General features: G+C 48.5%; 5 protein-coding genes across 5 annotated transcripts; 4 read left to right on the plus strand and 1 right to left on the minus strand.

Annotated features, from left to right (window-relative positions):
- Positions 1 to 131: 131 nt before the first annotated feature.
- Positions 132 to 2,980, plus strand: VFPPC_10916 (subtilase family domain-containing protein; the record flags this gene model as incomplete). The annotated part of the gene is made up of 5 exons (XM_018289208.1): positions 132 to 248; positions 303 to 1,643; positions 1,701 to 1,858; positions 1,918 to 2,275; positions 2,327 to 2,980. The coding sequence occupies 5 exons, from the start codon at positions 132 to 134 to the stop codon at positions 2,978 to 2,980; spliced, it is 2,628 nt and encodes an 875-aa protein (XP_018136803.1).
- A 2,529-nt stretch (positions 2,981 to 5,509) lies between these two features.
- VFPPC_10918 (cytochrome P450) lies at positions 5,510 to 7,435 on the plus strand (the record flags this gene model as incomplete). The annotated part of the gene is made up of 6 exons (XM_018289209.1): positions 5,510 to 5,773; positions 5,845 to 5,970; positions 6,034 to 6,118; positions 6,182 to 6,250; positions 6,322 to 6,906; positions 6,963 to 7,435. The coding sequence occupies 6 exons, from the start codon at positions 5,510 to 5,512 to the stop codon at positions 7,433 to 7,435; spliced, it is 1,602 nt and encodes a 533-aa protein (XP_018136804.1).
- Positions 7,436 to 7,671: 236 nt separating this feature from the next.
- Positions 7,672 to 9,317, minus strand: VFPPC_10919 (transferase family protein; the record flags this gene model as incomplete). The annotated part of the gene is made up of 3 exons (XM_018289210.1): positions 7,672 to 8,343; positions 8,386 to 8,664; positions 8,727 to 9,317. 3 exons carry the CDS (start codon positions 9,315 to 9,317, stop codon positions 7,672 to 7,674), a joined length of 1,542 nt encoding a protein of 513 aa, XP_018136805.1.
- Positions 9,318 to 9,996: 679 nt separating this feature from the next.
- On the plus strand, positions 9,997 to 11,701 carry VFPPC_10920 (cytochrome p450; the record flags this gene model as incomplete). Its single annotated transcript, XM_018289211.1, has 4 exons — positions 9,997 to 10,179; positions 10,246 to 10,636; positions 10,732 to 11,433; positions 11,502 to 11,701. The coding sequence occupies 4 exons, from the start codon at positions 9,997 to 9,999 to the stop codon at positions 11,699 to 11,701; spliced, it is 1,476 nt and encodes a 491-aa protein (XP_018136806.1).
- A 1,782-nt stretch (positions 11,702 to 13,483) lies between these two features.
- On the plus strand, positions 13,484 to 14,865 carry VFPPC_10921 (fungal zn(2)-Cys(6) binuclear cluster domain-containing protein; the record flags this gene model as incomplete). Its single annotated transcript, XM_018289212.1, has 3 exons — positions 13,484 to 13,612; positions 13,674 to 14,118; positions 14,225 to 14,865. The coding sequence occupies 3 exons, from the start codon at positions 13,484 to 13,486 to the stop codon at positions 14,863 to 14,865; spliced, it is 1,215 nt and encodes a 404-aa protein (XP_018136807.1).
- Between the last annotated feature and the right edge of the window lie 2 nt (positions 14,866 to 14,867).

Below are 14,867 nucleotides of genomic sequence, written 5' to 3' on the forward strand. Positions count from 1 at the left end.
CGCTTGAGCGGCGGCTAAAGTTATTTATGACTATTCTTCCCTGCTTCACGCTCGCAATTTCCAGAGCATATTCAGCGTCAAAACGGGCCACCAGGCGATTCTGGATTGAGTTGTTGAGTCCATGCACCGAAATGGAAGTGGGAGACTCGCGCTTTGATCGGGTCGACTACAGATATGATTGCATTTTGAAGCTAATCTTGGCTAGTCTTGAGGATTTAGTTTGTTACAGAAAGTCTGAAACCAGTGAAGTAAGAGCTAATCAATTAATGACGAAATGCTAGCCGTTAATTTTTCGCCATTAGGATTCAACCGACTACCCTCGCCTAGAAACTATCCGCCAAGAGATACTTCGCCTAGAGGCACAGCGCCAGGAAAGGACCATCATAATTGCAGATGAATGCGACGACGAGTGTGATGATGAGCTCTGCATTGAACTCCGCAAGCCGGACACAGAAGCAGCATGCAAGGAGCTTATTAATTCACTGAAGGCATTGTCACGGATAGTGAAGGACGATTCAGAGCAACCCAGCCCCGAAGAGTTTCGCACAACAAGGAAAATCAGGCCGTCAATGGCTCTCTTCTTGCACACTCTCTTCTCCACCATCTCAGAGGCATGGCGCTGTGCTTGCATGCCTAATCATCAGGCGGCTCTGCTCCTCTTCGGCAACCGTGCCCTTGGAACTGTTGATTATCCCGTCACCTTTACGGTGCTCTTGAGTGATGGAGAGCCGCGCTCACCAACCAAACGATGGAAAGAGGCGGCAATAACCGTAGCCGATCCTTCAGAGAGGGTTAATGTCAACCCGCGTCCAAGAGTTCGATTTAATTCGCAATCTACAACCAGTAATGTTGGGAGCTCGACTCAGATTAACAACCTTTGTCCCCTAATTAAGACTAGCAAAGATCGCCTCAACCTGAACGTCAGCGGTGCCTCATTGTCAATCCGAGCCGAAACGCAACGCAGACTTATAAATTATGAAGACTGTGAGCCAGTCAGCTTCGTTGCCGGAATCTTGGAAAACGATGTGCTCTTCAACCATGACGCAAAGTTATGCCTTGCTCTGATACTGTCCTGTGCGTTCGTCGATTTCTGTGACGGACCTTGGTTTGCAGATGGGTGGACGAAGACGAACCTTTATTTTATGCAACGCGGTGATCGATTGTTTCTTCAACCATTTCTGGTCACAAACATGGCTGGAAACCGAAACAGACAAAACCCTCATTTGACGCCATCGATGTCGACTAGGTCAAAGAAGCTGTTACAACATGGAATTCTGCTGATGGAGATATTCCAGCAAGATTCCTTTCAACATTTCATCGGAGACGACAGAAAAGTCCACAGTTTGGAGGATTTGGCCTACGATTGGTTTCGCTCCATTGACTGGGATGTTTGCGAACGACTCGTCCAGATTGTAGAAACGTGTATCCGGGGCGAACTTATCGATATATGTTCACAACCCAATGAGATCTCGGACCAGGAGTTTATGCGATTGTTTTGGGAAAAGATACTGGAACCCTTACATGTAGATTTTGCAGTATTCCATGGGAGGGAAGATCCGGATCAGGTTATTTCCAAACTCTCGCTTCCTGGGGTTGAAATGAAGAGCCCGGTTGCGGCTACAGCCAAAACAACCGAGTTGAAGGTGTGTATTCGGCTGAAAATCAGGATGAATTCTACTGACAGCTACGTCCCTGGGTAGTCCGCCATACGTAAAGGTCCAATCTACAAGTTGCGAACATTACCACCGCTCTTGAATCCTCGTGCGAGTCACATGTTGCGAACTCCGTCTCCGTCTCCCCTCAATCACTCAAAATTGAGGTTCTTTTTTGATGTGGTGGACTGCCCAGATCCGCAGCAGTAAGTACATTTTCACTTCAATCTTGCTTCCTTTGCTCCGTTTCTGAAGCCAATACAAGAGCGAGAAATGCATTACAGTGGTTCAAGAGGGTCGATGAGGAGGTAATCCGGGAAAGGACGAAACGGCCGAAGGAAAAAGTGGCCGGAGAAAGGGGACGTAAATTTCTTCCTTCTCCGGGTCGGCAAGTCAGAATTGCTGTTTTGGACACTGGCATCGATTTGCAAAACACTTGGATTGATGGGGAATCCCGCCGGATCAGGTGTTGGCCAGCCGGTGAAGATCACAAAGATAATGACGGCCATGGAACTCATGTTGCATATTTGCTTCTTCGCCTGGCTCCCAATGCACTTCTCCGTGTCTGTAAAGTGAGCAATACAACTCTGCTAAAAGATGCTAAAGTCGATCAAATCACAAAGGTATTAAACAACACTGGCTATTCAGTCACAAAAATGCTCACTATTCACTAGGCAATAACGCACTTTTCCACGGGCGAGGCACGCGTGGACATCATCAACCTGTCCTTCGGCTTCGCCGAATACACAAAAGATCTAACTCCAGTGCTTGAAGCGATTCGCACCGCTCGCAAGAACGGCGTCGTCGTCTTCGCCGCGGCTGGCAACGATGGTGCCAACCAAGATGTCTTTTGGCCGGCAGCCCTGTATAGCGGCGGTGACGTTATCTGCATCAGCTCCTCCAACAGTTTTGGCGTTCAGTCTGGTTTCAACCCCGAAATTGAGACTGGCCGGCGAATTTGCACATTGGGTGAAGGTGTCCCGTCCTGCCAGCCGGATCTGTCTAACCCGCTGCAAGTTGTCCATCGGAGCGGTACTTCGTTTGCAACACCTATTGCGGCGGCGATTGCGGCGGTTGTGTTGGCTGTAATGGATAACGCGGACTACAATGGTTTTGAAGGAGATAAAGAGACACTCTTACCGAGGCTTCGCACTGCGAGGGGGATGGAAAGTGTACTCTGCAAGACATGCGTGGCGAGGTCTGGATCTAACAGCTCAGGGTTTTCATACATCGCGCCGTGGTTCTTTGTTGATGTCGGCGACAAGATTCTGGTTCCAAAGGTTCTCGACATTCTTGGAAGCATTCCAGAGTCGCCATTTTCTTACTGAACTAACCCTGAAAGAACTTGAGCAGCGTTCGGGAGAGCATTGAGCGCGAAGGCGTATCAGGTTTGCTTCAAAACAACACTGGAGATTCTTTTCGACGGACACGCTCTTTAATTGTTATATATTTGGACGATTTATGGCGCCATGGGACGCACGGGGCTCCGCAGAACCAGCAGCGGTAATCCCCTTGGCTGTGCGCAGGTGCAGGCAAAGTATTTGCCCCAGAGGACCCTAGTCAGGTATCTTCTACCTATATGTTGCGCTATCTAACAGCTCAAAAGAGGTACCTGGCAAAGATCAGTAATACCTCACTTTTAGTAGTAAGATAGGCAGATAATATGTACCTCTAAATTTATGGTGTGGTATTGGCTAACATCCCAGTTTGCGACTTTGGCTGCACCTGCGCACAGTCAAAGGGATAGGCCGCACATCCTTGTCCGCGGAAATGCGGACTCCAGCCTTGCTTCTTCCAGGCTGAACAAGGTGTTGAGCGGCTGAGAATATTAGACGCCACATCCCTCCCTGGCATGGCATTGCAGAGAATATTGCAGAGTTTGCTACAATGCATCGCCTAGGTGTTTACATTGATAACTACGATGATAACTCATTATATTTTAGTCCACTCTGTACCGATATCTGAGGGTTGTTACTGCCAGTGCGGTGCATATACTCTATGTGAGCGGGCAAAAAATAGCATCTCATGGCCCATGGGAGCAGAAATGGCATCGACCTACAGGCCTTCTAGTTTATTGCCCCTTTTCCTCTAAAACGCTAACCCATGCATAGACACATTATAAACTATTATACTTTACTCTATATAACGTGGGTGTATAGTGAGTGCCACAGTGATGGCTTCTCAACCCTCGTTGGCAATAGAGGTAGCCAGCTCAGTAGCGGGCAAAAGCAGCGTCTCACCCTGGCGCGTGCCCTCCTGAGAGACCCTCGCATCCTTCTTCTCGATGAAGCGCAACCTCGGCCGTAGACTCGCAATCAGAGTCGTTAATCCAAGAAGCTCTACAGGAGGCGTCAAAGGGACGCACAACTATTAGTATTGCTCATCGTCTCAGCACAGTAAGAGGTGCAGACAATATTTTCGGGTTGGAAGCGGGCAGGATTGTGGAATCTGGCACCCATAGCAATCTAATTGCCAAGAGAGGCAAGTATTGGGAGTTGTGGACCGCGGGTCAGTAGAAGCGAAGAGTCTAGCTCTGGAGGGAGTTCAGGAGACATTGGACCGGACTCCAGAGTCTCCGATGGGGTTTGTGCATTAACTACCGTTATTAGTTACGAAGCTACATATACTAGTCAGAAATGCGGCATTAGCCTTGTTACTCTCTACTATTCCGTTAGTGGTCTTTAAGCCTCTCATATCGAGGCGTCGGGCTCGCGTAGCTTTCTATGGATTTTCCAGTCCGAGTATACTTCAGAGGAGGGGGCACAGCCAGGATCTATCCCCACAAAGGGTGTCACATTTTCAAGAGATGGCGGAGTGTGGAGGAAGCTGGCGGTGTCTAGTAATCCTTTACAGGAAGAAAACAACACGGGATGTTAGAATAACATAACTATAAACTAAGAGTATCATGAGAGGCTCTCAAATATTTGGTGAATACCTATGACTTCATTATTATTAATAGTGTTATGCGAGGTGGCCTTGTGTCAAAAATCCAAAGTCAGCTGGATAAGATGGGTTGTGTTGATTACTAGCATGTTTTGTGCTCTTCTTGTTGCTTTTTTGTCTCCTTTTCTTTTGAAAGCAGTGTGATGATATTCTTTCCCTTGTTTTTCCTTTCCCTTACAGCCCGAATGGCCACTAGCAAAGGATATTTGACTCAACTGAGCCAAAGCAAATCGGCCCGCCAACTTAGTCCACCTATTCAGTCAACTTTGTCTGTTCAATGTTGGGATAGTCCTCATTGTCACTGGGGACATTTAGTTCCACATGCAAAAGAATCAAGATGAATGAGTTTCTTCAGCCAAGGTGAGCATCTCTACAGCAAATCCAGTTGCGTTCCTGGGATCGCGGTGTGAGCTAGGTATTAAATAGACGATTGACGAATGCCAAGCGTACCAGACGTTATCTATAGCTAGATAAATTTAACAAGCACTAATAAACTAGTAACGAGTACCCTAAATCCCGTGATAATTATCACCTAAATAGAAGCCTTGCGCTTCCAACAACAATGCAAAATTATATTGATATTATATTTTTTAGTAATGCTCTAAAAGTAGTATTAAAAGAAATAGCTATTGTCTTGTGCGCCTCAGTTGTGGTTTCGGGATTTACGTTTCCGTCACACCCGACAATTGTCTGTATTATTCTACGCCGAGTTTCCCAAAGAGGCAAAGACGGAGCAAGCAATAGAAACTCTATGTTACGGTTTCCCATGCCTATTACAGGTTTTTACTAGCGTGTAGTCGATAGTATTACCTTTAATATGCTATTATTTCCAAATTTATCTTCTTTTTTCCCCCCGAATCTTTCTATTTCCACTGCGCCGAGTGTAATGCTAAACTCTACACAGCGTCGACAATATGGCCGGAGGCAGCATAACAAGATCGCTTGTTACCAATGTCACCGAAACTTGGCATTCACTCAGCACGAACACCCAACGTGGGCTTCTATCTTTCGCGATAGTTGCTACGATTGTAGGACTATATTATCTTCTACCACGCCATAAGCAGAGACTGGTTCCTGGAATCCCAATAATTGGCGGGGAGGACGAGGCGTCAATTCGGAAAAGCCGGATTCGATTTCTGCACGATGGTATGCAGATGCTGCTCGAAGGCTATCAGCTCGTATGTTGCTCATCGTTGAAGTGGCATAATTCCATTTCCATGGCTGAATCTGATTCTCACTGCGTGCTAAGACAAAAGGTGGACTGTACTATGTCCCAAGCAAACTCGGTGAGCGTCTCATGCTGCCGACCAGATATCTTAAGGAGCTGAAGTCTGCTCCGATCCACAAGGTGGACTTTGTGGCCACATTTATTGAGGTTTGTTTGTCGATTCGGGGAGGAGGAGCCATATTATACTGACAGTTCACGTTCATGGCAAAGATGTTCGAAGGAAAGTACACGACGATGGGAAGCCGGTCAACTTTGCATCCTCGCGTAGTCCGCGGCCAGCTTAATCGAAACCTGTGTAAGCATCACTACTTGCGCCTTTGTTTCTCTCTATTTGCTGACTTATTCCTTTCTCTGCCAGGGACGGTCATCAGCGATGTCCAAGAAGAGATCAGTGATGCATTCGATGACGCATTTCCGGCCTGCGATGGTAAGCACACTCCGTCTCTGCCCTTCTCCCCGCCTCATCTGTAACCTGACAATTGCCTTTAATATTTTCAGACTGGACGGAAGTAGACGTAGTAGACCGGATCACGCAAATTGTCGCCCGTGTTTCCAGCCGTATGTTCGGCGGCACAACTCTTAGCCGCAACAAGAGATGGGTTAAGTCCTCCATCGACTTTGCCATTGACGGCTTCGTCGGCGCCCAAGCGCTCAAGAAGTACCCCGAGATCCTGAAGCCCATTGCCGCTCGCTTCATCCCCGCGATTCAAAACATCAAGAACCACTACGCTGCTGTGGAGGAAGCCGCCATCCCTCTCATAAAAGAGCGAGAAGCGACCGGCGCCACGGCGTCTGATTTTCTGTACTGGATGGACCAGGACGCCGAGGGGAGCGAGAAGGATCGCGCTTTTCTTGCCGGCATCTTGTTGAAGGTTAGCTTTGCTGCCATTCACACCAGCGCTGCCGCACCGACACAGCTCTTGTATGACTTGTGTGCGATGCCAGAGTACATCAAACCGTTGAGACAAGAGATTTTGGATAATACGGATGAAGATGGTCTCATCTCACGACACGGCTTCCAGGGCATGTCTAAGCTAGATAGCATCATGAAAGAAAGCCAGAGATTCAATCCCCTTCTTCTGAGTAAGTGCTTTGTCTTCAACGAAAAATGTTGCAATAGGCTAACAGATGGTCTACAGTTACATTTCAAAGAGTCGTCACGAAAGATTACCGTCTTTCTGACGGTTTGACGATCCCTGCAAACACAACTATCGGTATCCCAACACATGCCGTCTCCATGGATCCAGATCTCTACCCCGAGCCTAAAAAGTTCAAGGGCTTTCGATTCCACGAGCTACAAAAAAAGGCCCAGCCTTCGAAGAAGGGTCAGGACGCGGAAACCGGCGACAAGGAAAGAGCGGCGCCATCTAAAGCCTATGCTGCCTCCCATCCGTCCAGCATGGCTTTTGGATACGGCCGACATGCTTGCCCAGGCAGATTCTTTGCATCTGCTGAAATCAAAGCCATCATGGTGTATCTTCTGATGAACTATGATTTCAAGTTTCCAGAGGATCAGCCGGAGAGACCTCCCAGTTTACTGTTCGAGACGCAGAACTTGCCAAATCCGGGGGGGCGAATCATGTTTAGGAGGCGGGGGCTGGAGAGGAGCTAGATATGTAGATGGGGACTTTTGCCAACTCGGACATTTGCAAAATAGGAATTGCATATCTCTAGAAGATAGATTATATTGCGTCGTTTCTCTGACTCTATTATTTATATATGAGTGCAAGTAGAGTAGTTCCCAAGCAGAGCATCCTGTAGTAGGGTTATCACCCCCTGAATACACAAGTTACACGTGCAATTGCGATTTAGCTCTAGGTCCGAATCACCAACATATCCACGGCTAATTTAATCTATAGACGGAAGCAGCAAGGGGTCTTCCAAAAGTCGTTTCATATCTTCTGCACAAATGTGAATAGTCACATCCACACCATGATCCGTCCACTCCGGGGACTTGAGTTCTGTGCCACCACCCGAGTTTCTCAATCGTGGCGGCGCTTCCTTGATCACCACGTTTCCGTCCATGTACGGAACCACGCCATCCACATAGCGAAGCACCGCATCGAATCCAAAGTCGACGTCGTAGACGCCCGCGCGAGCCCAGCTCTTGACAAGAATATGTCGCTGTCCTAAGAAAGCCTGCCACAGCCGCTGGGGAGACTTTTCGTACGCTACGCTGTGCAGGTGATGGGCGATGGGTTCCGGCTGCGCGAACTGAGCGATGGTCTCGCGAATCCGAGATGCGATGGGTTGAAGACTGGCTGCTTTCTGTACACCACCAACCTCTGTCGCGGCCATTTCCACATTCATCATGATAATGGGTGATCCGATAAAGCTGTTGCCGAGACCAAGGGCTGGTCGGACACCATACACGAGGTCACAGTGTATTGGGCCAGCGTCGCCGCCGAGTTTTCGAGCACGAGCAATACACGACCAGATGTGTGCCAAGATGGCATCATGTTGGCTAAAACTTTGGGCGCTGTCTTTGTTAATTTCGGCCCACAGGAACTCGATCTGCTTCTAACTGAGGTAAACAACGTAACGCGATACTGGCATGCTCACGTCCCATTCAGACCAGGGCATCATGGCACCGGCGCTTTCTAGATTTTCTTTCCGGAAAGGCTCTGGGATGGGCATTGGGAATGGGCAGGTCGCCGCAGATAGCCACCAGTCATACCGGTGCAAGGGTAATTCCTTGGTATGCGCAAGCACCTCCGGACTTGGATCCTGGGAATTGATATCACCGGCGGCAAGATTGTCCAACTTAGAAGGGTCAAACACAGACTGTGCAACAGGCTCATCTAGTCCAGAAATAACCATTCGACTGATATTAGCCCAGTCCTTCACAAAATATGTTAGAGCTGTAATGTCGGCCAAGGGGTGAGTGGGTGAGTGCTCTTGACGGTCAGGACGAAGCCTCCGCAGGCAAGGTTGGTAAGTTGAATGGCCATCAGAGGCATCTGCAAACCGTCTTCTCCTTGCTCATCTGCCCCAAAGGGAGTTGCAATGTCTGCTGCAGAGATGAAGCTGTTCAGTCCGATCTTGTGCCCGTCCCAAAGTGGTTGGCTGTCCACCCGATCCGCGGGATGGAGCTCATCGACAGTACATGGGCTGGTTGCCGTGATAAAGTCAACACCCGGGTCCTCCTCGTCTCCAAATTGAACATAGAGACGTCCGAAGCGTCGAGCATGAGGGGGAAAATCGCGTGTCGCTTCTGGGCTCTGTCCGTCAACCGTCTGTATGGCTTTGATACGACCCGTCCACTGAGGGTAAGCATCTAGGTTCACACTTAATGCGTCGCAAAGGTGTTTAGACAGGTCAAATCCCTCGGATCTAGACAGCTGCGGGCGTTGGAATAACCAGATTGCGTTGGTGAGGGCAAAGTTGGCAGTTGTTGCGTCAAGAAGTGAAAGAGGCACAGCTTGGGGCACCGTTTTTGCATGTCTGGGATGACTCCGTACGGATCCGGTGACGACGATGTTTGGAGATGCCATTGTAGTGTTTTCTTGTTTTAAGAACTGAAATTGAGGTGATTGTGTTTGATTGTGCAATGTCACGCGGAAACATGTTTGAAGATGGTGAACCAACAGCACGCAGGTCACATTATCTGTGACTTGTCAGAAATACGTTGTGGATACGGGCCCAAAGGATGTCACTATAAGGAACGATGGGGTGTCTCCAAATCATTGAGTATATTTGTGACGATCTAGAAAGATTTATTCAATTTACCTAACGATCTTGTTACAAAGAGGAGGAATTAACCAGATCAGAGGAGAGATCCTCTCTCTTCCTGTGCCTCCTGTAATATCCTCTGCGTGGACTGATCCTGGCATTGGTTGTATAGGCAACCATGGGACACGGGTATCAGAACCGTGGTCGTGACATTAAAATAATAAGTGAGAAGTCTTGCATCCAATAGGAGCTGCAGCAAGTCAAGACGAAGTCCATCACTATACTTGGCGGCGCATGGTAGAGTGGCCACCATCATTTGTACCATGCTCTTTGGGATTGGTGCTCGGCTCCTCGGGTTTTCCCTTTTGAGAAACGCACCGAAATGATGCTGCTTTACATTGCTGGTCGAGTTTTCGACAACACCAAACTGAGTGTGATGCCAAGCGAACCAAGTCTATAGCTTCTCCCATCTCAAAGAAAGTACTTTCAGATTAGTCAAACATGTCCAATCTTTATTTTATCATAGAGCTGGGATGTCAGCCTGCAGCAGGTCTCAGTATACTGGCTGCACTAATAGCCTGTCTCGTCTGGCGCTCGGTCTCAGGGGTGAACGAGCTCAATGCTCCAATTCTGCATGACGATAGCGGTGATTTTCACAAGATCATGGCCAAGCGATACAAAGAGGTGACCTTTGGACGCGACATACTTTCTATTGAAGTTTGTGAGACTTGGCTAACAAGAATTGGCTAGCATCGGAACATCCTGTACAAGATTCCCACTTCACATAAACCCATGGTTATTGTGCCTGCACATCTACTAAATGATCTGAAGACACCGCCAGAGTCGGCCATCAGCTTTCGACTTGAAATGTTCGACCGCTATCTTGGAAAGTACACTGCTGTTGCATCAAACACGGAGGCCATGATACACTCGGTCAAAGTTGATTTTACACGAGGGATGAACCACGTCTTGCCAATTGTGCAAGAAGAATTAATATTTGCGACGGAGCAATGTCTTGAAAGCACTAACGGTTGCGAAGAGGGTTGGTTCCAGACGCCAGTATATGCAGCAGCCACGCAGATGATTGCTCTCATATCCGGAGAGTCTTTGTCGGCCTGCCTCTGTCCAGAAGCAAAGAATGGTATGTTGACACACGCGAAACAAGCAAAAGATTTCGAGCAAGGCGAACTAATTTTATTCAACGCAGGATTGATATTTCAATAAATGCAACAATAGACTCCTTTGTTGGTGCAGCAGAGATGTGGAAGTATCCTTCCTGGTCATGGCCGATTATGCAGTACATCGTTCCACAGACTAGGCGCATCCGGTACTACCGATCAAGAGTTGCACAGATGCTGAAGCCAATTATTGAGTCCAGGCTGAGTCAGATGCAAGACCCGGACTTTAAGAAGCCTGCAGACATGATTCAATGGCTGATTGATAACTCAAACGGCAATGGCCACAACTTGGCCCTCCAAGCAAATGAGCACATTGTGGTGAACATTGCGGCCATTCATACAACAGGCGGCCAACTCGCACACACTCTCTATGACCTGGCCCGGTGCCCAGAATATATCCCCATTCTGCAAGAGGAGATTGATCGAGTGTTGGCGGAGGAGGGCGGTACAGGGGCCATGACAAAACAGACACTTTTCAAATTGAAGAAGATGGACAGTTTCTTAAAAGAAGTGCAGCGAGTCAATCCTCCATCAATGGTGTCTACAAATCGCAAAGTCCTCAAGCCCATAAAACTTTCTAATGGGATAGAGCTTCCTGTCGGTACATCACTGGCAGCATCGGCCGGCTGCGTCAGCAAGGACGAGAATATCTGGCCTGAGCCTCAAAAGTTTGATGGCCTGCGCTTCTTTAAGCTGCGCGAGGTTCATGGAGATGAGAAGCATCAATTCACGAGTGCGAATCAAGAGTCATTGAGCTTTGGTACGTGGCAGATATACAAGAGCCCACTTGCTTATAGGAAACTGCAAGCAATGCTAACTGACCTGCAGGACATGGCCGACACGCGTGCCCAGGTCGCTTTTTTGCAGCCGCCGAGCTGAAGGTGCTTCTCGTTCAAATATTGCAGAACTACGAGATCAGTTTATGCAAGGGCTACAGTCGAGACCGACCACTCAACTTTCATGCCGAGATTTTGGCTGTTCAAGACCACACCTACGAGCTGAGATTTAGGAGACTTACAATAGACTAGGGGTTTTGCCCTTCCGTAGCATTTCGACCGGTTAGATTGACAGATTTTACCATGGGAATCGAGTGACCAAATTTGCCTGTTTGTAAGATTTTCACTGATGAAGGCGTTTGGAGAAGGAAACCCAGCTGCATTAGTCTACTCTGGTGTGTTGTCAATACTATTTGCGGCGCATTCTGAAGGAAGCTGGAGTTGACTCAAGTCAATTTGGCAGTGTTCCTAACTTCCGGAACCCAGAAAGCAGGGATGTAGGGCCAAAAGACCCAACCTGGGCAAGCCAAGCCACCATTCCTCCTGTCATAGGTTAAAAGTCATCGTCTTCAAGAAGGAGAATAGGTTTTGACGATGTTACGGGCTATATGATTAAGAGTCGTACGAGAAGTGGGCTTGTGTCCCCTTTGAGGCATTCCCGCGCGGCAGGTCTGCTAAAACGGGCTACCCGGTTAAACCTTGTCGCCTAATTCTCTTGTGCCGAACCTACTCCCGGAACTATGGCCCATAATAAAACCGTTGGAATCTCAGTTCTCATAATATAACCTTGGCAAAGCTTAGTGTCGGTTGATGGCACCTTATCGGTGAACTTATTTGCGTAACTGGGCTATTCAAATAGTTTGTGCGGGACGGGCCGCGAAATATGGTACGATAATCATGGAACTCTCTCACCCGTTAGTGGGAAACACTCACAACCAATGGGCAATAAATATTTACATACTCCGTACTCCGTAGAATACCTCCCATCCATTTCTTTTGGCAGTGTCTGGTAAACCTGGCCAAGAATCGTGCCACTGGATGCCAAGCCGAGGGGTGGAGGGCAAATTTGCACAAGATAACCACATCAGCGCCTTCATGTTGCTCATATACTTAGGTAGCCATGTAAATATTATAGTGGCGATGCAAGACGCAGCGGTCCAGGATACCGCTGGGTTTATACAACCCCAACTTCATATCATATTTCTTCCCGATGCCTGTCTGCCTTGGAGAATTAGATATATGCATTGCGGCCAAATATATCCGTTCTCTAGTGTCATAGTGTAGTTTGCATTTGGCGAATTCTCCTTGCCGTCTACATTGCCGATGCGTAGTAAGCTTAATCTTCTTGGCTGCATGTATGGTGGCCAAAACCGTACATTGTTTCTGACAAGTCAATCAACGCCCTATCCGGACAAGGATGTAGATGTGCGAGTTCGAGAGACCGGAGCAGAGACGCTGGTTAGGCTGCAATACGCGAGGGAAAACCTTGGGTTACTGACACGATGACAACTGCAGCACGGCAAGTAACCTGTAGCAGACGCTTTGAGATACCCGTTGATTTTTTTAACTTTACACTTTTCCGTTTTGACTCTTTTCTCCTCGCTTCGCACGAGCAACCGAGAAGCTTGCCGTTCTAGATTTCTGTTCTAACTCGAATAACCTGCAAAATAAATGAATCCTGTTCTTCCACGAACTATGTATGGTGACTATGCCCAGGATGCAACCTCATCTAACACGATGCAACTCCGTGCAAATGCTGTGTAACGCCATCCGTCTCCGACTCCACATCACATACAACTCGACTACATAAGCTTTTCGAGCAGCAAGCTATGCTTCACATTTCCCTAGCAAGCCAACTATTCTGCCTCTGCCATCATGCGGAGCCGGAATCCCGTCGTCCTTGGTCCCGCCCCCGCGTTGAGCCAAAAGCATACCAGCTACTAAATAGCTGTCATCTACCTCAGCTGCCGACACCATTCTTCATATGTACGAGCACACGAGGAGTTAAACTCGAGTTGAAGTGCTTATACAGCCATGTTCATGACGTTTCGATGCAGTCGCGAGGAGGATGGGCGGATGGACTACGTTGAAACAACACAACGCCACCACCAGGTCAAGGAGAACTCGTCCGGCTCGGCATGCGTTGCTTGTCGAAAGAAGAAGGTATGTGTGTGTGTTTTGGGTGCAAACACCCTCAATTATGCCCATCTAACACGCCTACTAGCTGGGATGCAGCCGCGAGAAGGATGGGTGCCGACGGTGTCGTGTGCGTGGAGACGTATGCGTCTACGAAACACAGCATATGCGAGGCAGGAAGTCTCAAGCCGGTGACTCATTGAGTAGGAAGAACTTCCAGCAGGCATCTCTGGACTTGAACGAAATGGAGAATGTCTCCCCACCTGTTCAACAAGATAGAATCTTAGCTCGCGGCGCATCTCGAACGGCATCAGACCAGGCCAGCCAAAGTCGGAATCAGACTTCGATAGATACGCAACACAGCCCTCAAACATCGATACACGATTTCTCGGAAATTCCCGATGCAGTGAATAGCACCATGAGCCCTGCGCCGAATGATCGGATATCTGATAAACCCCAGCTCGATATTGAGGATGACTACCTGGCCCAGATGCTCGAACTTGATGACGGGCTCTTTGCCCAGGAACTGGCTGGTAAGTTCACTCTGATTCTGGATCTGCCTCAGAGTAGCTTCTACAATGAGAAACCCGTCTCAAATGGATTCCTTTCTGTCAAACGCGGCAACTCACCACTCTTTAGGCATCTCCAACTCTAACCTTAGCCCCGCTGAGGATGCTGATACACACACATCCCAGTCTTCGTATTTCAATCCACCCTTCAACGCCAAGCTGCAATTTCAGAGAATATCCGTAGATCCTCCAAGTGCGAGGACATCGGGCTCCTCAAGCGACAACGACGATTTCGGCGACATGGACGTATGCGAATGCACCACCACCGCGCTTCAGATGCTCGAAGCAGTCGTCGTTTCGTCCAACGGCAACGATGGAAACTCGATGGAGGAAAAGCTGTATCTTCTCAAGCACCACATCTCGCAATGTGGCGATTTATCCCAATGCATCGGATGCTTACAGGACTCGGGCTTCGCCATGCTCCTGCTACTTGTGTACCAAAAACTCCAAGCAACACTTGCTGTTCTCACCGGATGGTGCAAAAAGTCGCTCGAGAAGCCAGAACGCTCGAGACTTCAACAGCCTAGCCAAGCGGCCGGGTTTGTATCTTCTAACAGCAAATCGCGGGACATGACGGGTATCATGAGGGCGACAGCGCAAAAGGCCTTGTCCATGGGGAGCTACAAGATTGACACGATGGAAGAACGGCACCACGTGCTCGTGGCTCTCATCCGAATCCAGCTCCAGCGGTTAAGTGTCTTGATCACATGAAT

The sequence above is a fragment of the Pochonia chlamydosporia genome (genome assembly GCF_001653235.2).
Source record: "Pochonia chlamydosporia 170 chromosome Unknown PCv3seq00014, whole genome shotgun sequence".
Taxonomy (NCBI): Eukaryota; Fungi; Ascomycota; class Sordariomycetes; order Hypocreales; family Clavicipitaceae; genus Pochonia; species Pochonia chlamydosporia.